The sequence below is a fragment of the Gigantopelta aegis genome, chromosome 1 (genome assembly GCF_016097555.1).
Source record: "Gigantopelta aegis isolate Gae_Host chromosome 1, Gae_host_genome, whole genome shotgun sequence".
Lineage (NCBI taxonomy): Eukaryota > Metazoa > Mollusca > Gastropoda > Neomphalida > Peltospiridae > Gigantopelta > Gigantopelta aegis.
The window spans coordinates 17,174,467-17,183,176 of NC_054699.1; the positions used below are offsets into that span (position 1 = coordinate 17,174,467).

Below are 8,710 nucleotides of genomic sequence, written 5' to 3' on the forward strand. Positions count from 1 at the left end.
TGTATAAAGTTTTCTCCATTCAGTTGGCCGATCAAGCAATAATAGACATGTATAAAGTTTTCTCCATTCAGTTGGCCGATCAAGCAATAAATCTAGATTTGCCAGTGCATGTTAAAGAAGAAGAAGAAGATTGTTTTGTTTAACGACACCACTAGTTGAGCACATTGATTTATTGACTTATTAATCATTGGCTATTGGATGGCAAACATTTGGTAATTTTTACATATAGTGTTAAAGAGGAAACCCGCTACATGTTTCCATTAGCAGCAAGGGATATTTTATATGCACCATCCCAGTAGACAGGATGACACATACCACGGCCTTTGATACACCAGTCGTGGTGCACTGGTTAGAACGAGAAATGGGTCCACCGACAGGGATCGATCCCAAACCGACCGCGCATCAAGCGAGCTCAGCGCTTTACCACTGGGCTACCTCCCGTTCCCGTGCATGTTAAAGTCGCAGATTCTAGTTTCAACCCGTACAAAAACTGACACTAAGTCTGGTTAATCTACAAACCTGTAACACATCCGGATAAAGTTACACTAGAGTGAAACAAGAGTCTGTGACGTTGAAACGGAGAAATACTCTTAAAAAGTAGACTAGAACTCACCTGCATAAACGATATGTCTTAGACATACGTGCGTTTTAAAAAAATATGAAAAATGCCTTTCGTGTTATTAGAAACACCAGGATTACCAGAAACACTTCGGATGTACAGAAATGGATCATCTAAACAATAAAATGTAAATAGTGTCTGATTTCAATCAACAAGAAAAAACTCTAATAATTTTAAAAAAAGTACTGTACGCCGGAGTGTTTAAAAACTAGGCTCTGTCGCTTTAACTGTTTTTCACTGCACGTTTGGTTGTACATAGCTGGGAATTCAGAAGCGACGGGAAAATCCCAATATTAATCGATATCGGTTGCTGGGATTTCCCCTCGACTTCTGAATTCTCGCTCTGTGTCTATTTATAGCTGAATGACGGAGACGTTGGAATAACGAATGGGATTAGCGAAAGCGACGCGACAGGAAATACCGGAGTGGTGGGATGAGGCTGGGGGGGGGGGGGGAGGGGACAGCAGGATATGAGTCATTACTCGTGTGTGTATATGTACGACTTAAACGATAAAGTTTTATATCTAAAATGTGAGATGAAAGGAATGTGGTTTTGACGACTCTTCAGCCAAAGGCGTATGAGATAATATTTAACTTACGGTGTGGTATGTGTGTGTGTTTGTGTGTGTGTGTGTGTGTGGGTGGGTGTGTGTGTGTGTGTGTGTTCGGGGGGGGGGGGGGGGGGGGGGGGGGGGGTCTGATGGAATTTTCCCGGGAACTTTTCAAAGTGCAATGATTTTCACATAAGCACTGTAGTTAGCATAAAATAATAAAAATCAATCACATATATAATATCAAGCATTTAACCCACCTCGATAAAAAAAATCCATACCCCCCCCCCCCCAAAAAAAAAAAAAAAAAAAAAAAAAGAAGAAAAAGAAAGAATGTTACGGACACGAGGCAGAGAAACCCCACTGTTGCCACACAAGTTACTCCAACCAAAAAACGCAAGAGGACAATACAAATACCAAAGATTGCATTGAACTATGTTAGAAATATATGCCAATTCACACACAAATCTAACACACACCCCTCCCCGAAAAATGCTCAAATCTCTAGGCGCCTATGTCTCCAAACAGTAAATTAAACAGCGTCTATCACGTGCTTTTGTTCCACCACCCCACTTGATGACATAAATGTAGGGATTTGTTTGTTTTTTTTGTATTTTTTTTTTTTTTTTTTTTTTTTTTTGGGGGGGGGGGGGAGTTGGTACTACTTTATAGAAAGATAAAAGTATGGCGTGTACACCCACCACCACCGTCTAGAGGTTATACCCCTCTTCACTTCAAATCTTCAAATATCGGGGGTCAGATGCCCATTCAGGCATCAGTCTGTTGAGTGCTTGCCTGAGGTGTTTGCGTCGCTGGCACTTAAGTGCACCACAACTGGTCAAAAACCGTGGTATGTGATTTCCTGTCTGTGGAAAAGTGCATATAAAAGATTCCATGCTGCATTAGGAAAAATGTAGCGGGTTTCCTCTGGTGAATTTTAGTCATAATTACCAAATGTTTGACATGGTCACATCCAATAGCCGATGATTAATTAAGCAATGTGCTCTGATGGTGTCGTTAAACAAAACAAACTTCTTCTTTTTTAATAATGTGAATATCATTTGTCTATAATTTCAGTTCCCAAACGACACTGTGGCAGCTGTGGCGGCTAGATTCGGAATGAGCAGAGCCAAGCAACTGGACTGTGCAAAAAGCAATGGTAAGCGCCTTGATATTTTCTCTCTTTTTTTTCTTCTCTTTTTTTGAAAGTGTAAAATTAGTTTGTATAGGGACGGTATTTAATTTGGCCAGCACTTTCCTTTCACAGAACAGAAACTGAAGTATAGTGAGGTACAGTACACGGTTAGAGTGAATGGGAAGGAACGAAATGTTTTATTTAACGACGCACTCAACACATTTTATTTACAGTTATATGGCGTCGGACATATGGTTAAGGACCACACATATATTGAGAGAAAAACCGCTGTCGCCACTTCATAGGCTACTCTTTTCGATTAGCAGCAAGAGATCTTTTATATGCACTATCCCACAGACAGGATAACACATACCACGGCCTTTGACATACCAGCCGTGGTGCACTGGCTGGAGCGAGAAATAGCCCAATGGGCCCACCGACGGGGATTGATCCCAGACCGACCGCGCATCAAGCGAATGCTTTACCACTGGGTTACGTCCCGCCCCAAGAGTGAATGGGATAATTTATTATTGAGATCAGTGGCGTAGGAAAGGGGGTGGGGCTTTTTTAAAACTGTATTAAAGTTTATAAAATCATACATACATACATACATACATACATCAATACATCAGTACATACATAGTGTGGGTTGCCCCCACCCCAATATGAGTTTGCCCCCGCCAGTGATTGAAATATAGGGGTGATAAACTATATTAAAATACCGCTCTTCCTATTGACCAGCTGGTAGCCGAGGATATTAATAAAATTAAGGGCGGGACTTAGCCCAGTGGTAAAGCGCTCGCTTGGTGTGTAGTCGGTGTGGGATCGATCCCCGTCGGTGGGCCCACTAGGCTATTTTCTGTTCCAGCCAGTGCACCACAAATGGTATATCAAAGGCTGTGGTATGTGCTATCCTGTCTTTGGGAAAGTGCATATAAAAGATCTATTGCTGCATTAGGGAAGACGTAGCGGGTTTCCTCTGATGACCGAGTCAGAATTACAAATGTTTGACATCTAATAGCCGATGTTTAATTAATCAATGTGCTCTAGTGTTGTCGTTAAACAAAATAAAAAAATTTAAACATAAAATCAATGTGCTTTAGTGGTGTTGTTGTTAAACAAAACAAAGTTGAACTTTTTGAACAAATCAATATCTCTTTCCTTTTTGTTTTAGGGAGTAACAGAAAACAACCGGCGGAGTATCGTGTAATGACAGCGGCGAAGTTGATCTTGGATACAACGAAATCAAGTAGGTCAAATTGTACTATCATTGGCGGATCCAGAGGGGGTCATAGGGGTCCCGTGACACCACCCCCAACAGTTTGAAGTGCCCTTTTCAATTATTTCTTTTTTTTATTAGTATTTTTTTTTTTTTTTTTTTTTTTTATTATCCATAATATTCAATACTAAACTGCCCTGAAAACGTATTTCAGGGCACCTTCGTTTCAAAAGCACCCCCACCCCCGAATCCCCTCCCCCACCCTACAGATCTCGCTCCCTGTTAGGGGCTCGGGTTATTTGCCTTCAACAAACTCAGAGAGCCCTTTTGAGAAATGTATGATCTCTCCTTCCCCTTTACAAAATCCTGGATCCGCTCCTATATTTTTAGTTTATAGCCAGTAAAATAGACAAATTAGATTAATTTACCCAGTGTATTTACCATCTGTTTATCACTAAAAGGGGGGGGGGGGGGGGGGATTGAATGCCCACTGATCGGGGGTTTTCCCTGTCGTAATCAGTGCACCACGACTGGTGTATCAAAGGCTGTGGTATGTGTTACCCTGTATGTGGGAAAGACTACTCACTAGTGCATATAAAAGATCACTTGTTGCTAATGGGAAAATGTAACTGGGTTTCCTCTAATACTGTTTAAAAATTAACAAATGTTTGACGTCCAGTAGCTGATGATTAATATTTCAATATGCCCTAGTGGTTTCGTTAAATAATTTTTAAAAAACCAAAAAAAACCCACCTTTTATCTCTTTTTATTTTACATATGTTTATTACTTACAGAGGAATCACCCACCTTGAAATGGCAGTCAAGGGCTTCGGGAGCTTACGTTATGGGTGCGGTCGACTTTTCCAACAACAAGCTCTGTTTGAAGACAGGAGGGCTCGTCAACTTGCACAGCCATTTTGGCCTGGACACTGTCAACAATGAACTAAATAACGGAGAAGAGCAGTTCCTCACTCATTCCATTTACAAACAGTCCGGCAAGCAAATAAGCAGTGTCGCTATTGAAAAATTGGCTATGAAGCAGCACACGTACAGATCGGCCGATCTGGAAACTTCCGAACGACTTCGACCCGGCGACTGCGTTTACGTCTATTTCTCGCATCCTTCGCTCATCTATAATTTACCGATATCGAACTATTTTGAAATCATTGTTCTGGATTAGCAGACTGTCGTGGTGGATTAAAGTTTTGTTTTGTTTAACGACACCACTAGAGCACATTTATTTGTTAATCATCGGCTATTGGCTGTGAAACATTTGGTTATTTTGACATACGGTCATAGAGAGGAAACCCGCTACATTTTTTCCATTAGTAGCAAGGGAGGGATTTTTTTTATGCACCATCCCACATACAGGATAGCACATACCACGGCCTTTGATATACCAGTCGTGGTGCACTGGCTGGAACGAGAAATAACCCAATGGGCCCACCGACGGGGATCGATCCTAGACCGATGAGTGCTATTACATGTTCTCTTCAAAGAGACCTCAATGAAGCCATAAGGTTTAAGGCTGGGTGATAACTCGTGCCACGATGATCGGCCTCGGTGGTACAGTACTTAGAGCCATCAGAGTTAAGGCTGGTAGGTACCGGGTTCGCCTCCCGGTATCCGTGTCCCACGCAGAGTTAGTTTTAATGGCTCTGTGTGGAGGTTTACGGTCACACCACCGACTATATAGATGTCTCTCTCTCTCTCTCTCTCTCTCTCTCTCTCTCTCTCTCTCTCTCTCTCTCTCTCTCTCTCTCTCTCTATGTGTGTGTGTCTGTGTGTGTGTGTGTGTGTGTGTGTATGTGTGTGTGTGTGTGTGTGTATCTAACAACTAACAACCCAGTGTCCTGGACGGAGAGCGCAGTTAGCTGAGCCAAGGACAGCGTGCTTGAACCTTATTTGGATAGAATTACGAACATCAAGTAAAAATGAATGAAATGAAATAGGAGCAGGACATTGTACATAAATTGTGTATATTGTATATTGTGGTATGATACTAATGTGAACTGAAGTGTGCGTATGCGTATGTGTGCATGTATGTATGTATGTATCATTGTATGTGCGCGATAGATTTTTACAAGTGTGTTCATTGTACAGTGCATGTGTGTACTTTGTCGTATTTATTATTGTCTGTGTACGATATCAACTTGATGTACATGTTATTTTGAGATATTTTATTAAATATATTTTCTGATACAAAAGTTTAGTTATGATTTATTGATGTGAACTAAAATGTTTTTACTAATTCCAAAGAGTTTAACAACAGTTAATTTCAATGTCTTGACTTTTGAAGGAAGTTTAAAGTTTGTTTTGTTTAGCGAAACCACTAGAGAACATTGATTTATTATTCATCGACTGTTGGATGTCAAACATATAGTCATTTTTGACACATTCATAGAGAGGAAACCCTCTACATGTTTTTCTTTAGTAGCAAGGGATCTTTTATGTGAACCATTCCACTTTGAAGAAAGTTTTGTGTATGATGAGGAAATGAGAAAATGTTTGGTTTAATGACGCACTCAACACATTTTATTTACGGTTATATGGCATCGGACATATGGTTAAGGACCACACAAATATTGAGAGAGGAAACCCGCTGTTACCACTTCATGGGTTACTCTTTTGTATTAACAGCAAGGGATATTTTATATGCACCATCCCACAGACATGATAGCACATACCACGGCCTTTGATATACCAGTCGTGGTGCACTGGCTGGAACGAGAAATAGTTCAGTGGGCCCATCGACGGGGATCGACCCTAGACCGACCGCGTATCAAGCGAACGCTTTACCACTGGGCTACGTCCCGCCCCTGGGTAAGATGAAGGAGTATCCTGGAGTTTGTAGGATTCCGATCCAAAATGTATTCTCTCATCTATGTGGAGAATGGGCGTGTGGTGGGGGAAAAAACGGGAAAAGGGATCAAGAAAAGTGTTATAAAAAAAACAAGCATTCTGAGAGTACTGCTAAAGAAATACATGTCGCTTACCGGGCCCAAAAATTTTTCGTATTTCCTAACTTCAAGGGCCATCACTCTGAGAAATTTGAGTAAATTGCTGTGAAATAAATTTGAGAGAACATGATAAAACAACACACAAGTTCAGCTCAATATTTTGGGGCATTGTAAAATTGATTTTCGTATCTCCCAAGTTAAAGAGTCATAATTCTTGTCAACAATAGGCAAATCGTCATAACATTCCGCTGTTAACTCGCGATGAGACAAGACGTCGTTACTTGTGCTCTCGACTTACCCCCCCCCCCCCCCCCCTCCCCACCTGGGGGTATGATAGCTTCATTTGGGACTTTGTTAAGAGTTCCGTGTCGCTTATACCGGGTCACGGGCGACCGTGACTTTGGTTTATGGCGACGCGGACTCTAGAAGAAGACAAGAAGAGGAGGGAGGAAGGAACGTCCGCCAGGGGCGGCTCAGGAGGGGGACCAATGCGGGCGGCTCAACCGCCAGCGGCGGCCCCGTCTGCGTCGCCACCCCCCCCCCCCCCCCCCCCCCCCCACCCCCCCACACTACAACGTCGCCGAAGAGGAGGACGACGCCACCTGCGGAGACCACCTTGGACGCTACGGCAGGCCTACTGAACATCGCCATGGCACAGTCGCCGCCATCGCCTCCTGCGTCGACTTCCACGCCTGCTCCGGGGCAGCGGTCAACTCTACCGACCGCTCCCGTTGAGCAGGTAAGGGACCCTGTTGTTGTTGCTGCGGCGAAGCGCAAGGCTACTACACCTGCCATCCAGCCCGACAAGGACAAGCCGCCGAGTCGCCGACTTACTCCCCTCTCCTCCCCCCCCCCCCCCAAGCCCTGCCGGAAGACGAATGGAAGCTTCAAGTTAAGAAGATCAAACCAGCGTTCCGGCATTGCGTGCAGGGGGACACCACCGACCCCGGCAAGCTGATGGGGAAGTTCCTCAACCAGGCTTGGAGATGATACCGAGTACGAACTACACCATTTCCAGACCAAGGAAGGCCACTCGGGACTCGTTGTGACCCACCGGCGCCGAGATTGCTACCGGCAAGCGATCCTGCTACGAGAGATGGATAGCCAGACCATCCACAGGATCTTCAAGGCTAACTTCGGCGCCGGCTACCACCAGGTCATACCAGCTATCATGGACAGGAAGCACGAAGTCCCGAACTTGACCACCGGACCCCTCATCAGCTCGCTGTAGGCGTCAACCTTTCTCAAGACAGGTAACCTCCTTTTTGGGGCTTAGTTAGACTTTAAATTATTTGGCCGTCGTTCAAAATTCTTCAATCTAATTAAAATTAGCTCCACTATTACATGTGGATCTAACACCAGCCAGTTGGAGCTCATGTCCACCAATCAAAACCTTACTTGCAGAATCCTGCCAGTGATTTAAAACTAACAACACTGCGTAGTCCCCAATGTCCAGGTAACATTTCGTCTGTAAATAATAATTTAAATATTGACCAATCACACTTCGCTTTTTATAACGTTATTTGGGAGCATACAAATTCTAAAAATATCGGGCGAGTCTATTTTAGTGGCCGCAGTACAGCGAACCATACCAATACGTACGGGGTGGGTTATCAGTCTTCAGTTTTACATTACAAATTATTTATTTATTTATAAAAAAAAAAAAAAAACTAAATCAGTCTTCAGTTTTACATTACAAATTATTTATTTTATAAAATAAAACATGTTTTAAGGCATTCGTAATTCACACGAAACATGTCATATACCCTCAGGATAATTCGGAATGTTTTCAAATTATTTTTAAATCACTGGCAGGATTCTGCAAGTAAGGTTTTGATTGGTGGACATGAGCTCCAACTGGCTGGTGTTAGATCCACATGTAATAGTGGAGCTAATTTTAATTAGATTGAAAATTCTTATGTTTATTTTTTTGTAAACAGTCCAACGCGCTTTACTTTGGCGCCCATTCAATTGCTCAAATCACCTTAAAACCTTTTCGGCCGAACAATCAAAAATATTTTTGGATTTAATTTCTTAGTCCAGACATGTGTAGGTTACAGCAGGTTATTCTTGTTAGGACTTAGGTCTCTTGACCGACCACTAAATATTTTTTTTCAAATTCTGCCCACAACAAACCCCCCCTCATCCCCCCCCCCCCCCCCCCCCGGCCCAGACTCAGTCACTGGCGAAAGTCAGAGACTAAGCCTGAGTCAGGCGTGCGTGAAA

The 8,710-nt window shown here is 42.9% G+C and overlaps 1 protein-coding gene across 1 annotated transcript in view; it reads left to right on the plus strand.

Annotated features, from left to right (window-relative positions):
• LOC121371369 overlaps positions 1–4,747 on the plus strand; it is a 7,996-nt gene extending 3,249 nt beyond the window's left edge. The window contains exons 2-4 of the mRNA XM_041497207.1: positions 2,248–2,329; positions 3,480–3,554; positions 4,319–4,747. Of these exons, the coding sequence (XP_041353141.1) occupies positions 2,248–2,329; positions 3,480–3,554; positions 4,319–4,704 (543 nt within the window). The 3' untranslated portion in view covers positions 4,705–4,747. The remainder of the gene's footprint in view (positions 1–2,247; positions 2,330–3,479; positions 3,555–4,318) is intronic.
• Positions 4,748–8,710: the final 3,963 nt, after the last annotated feature.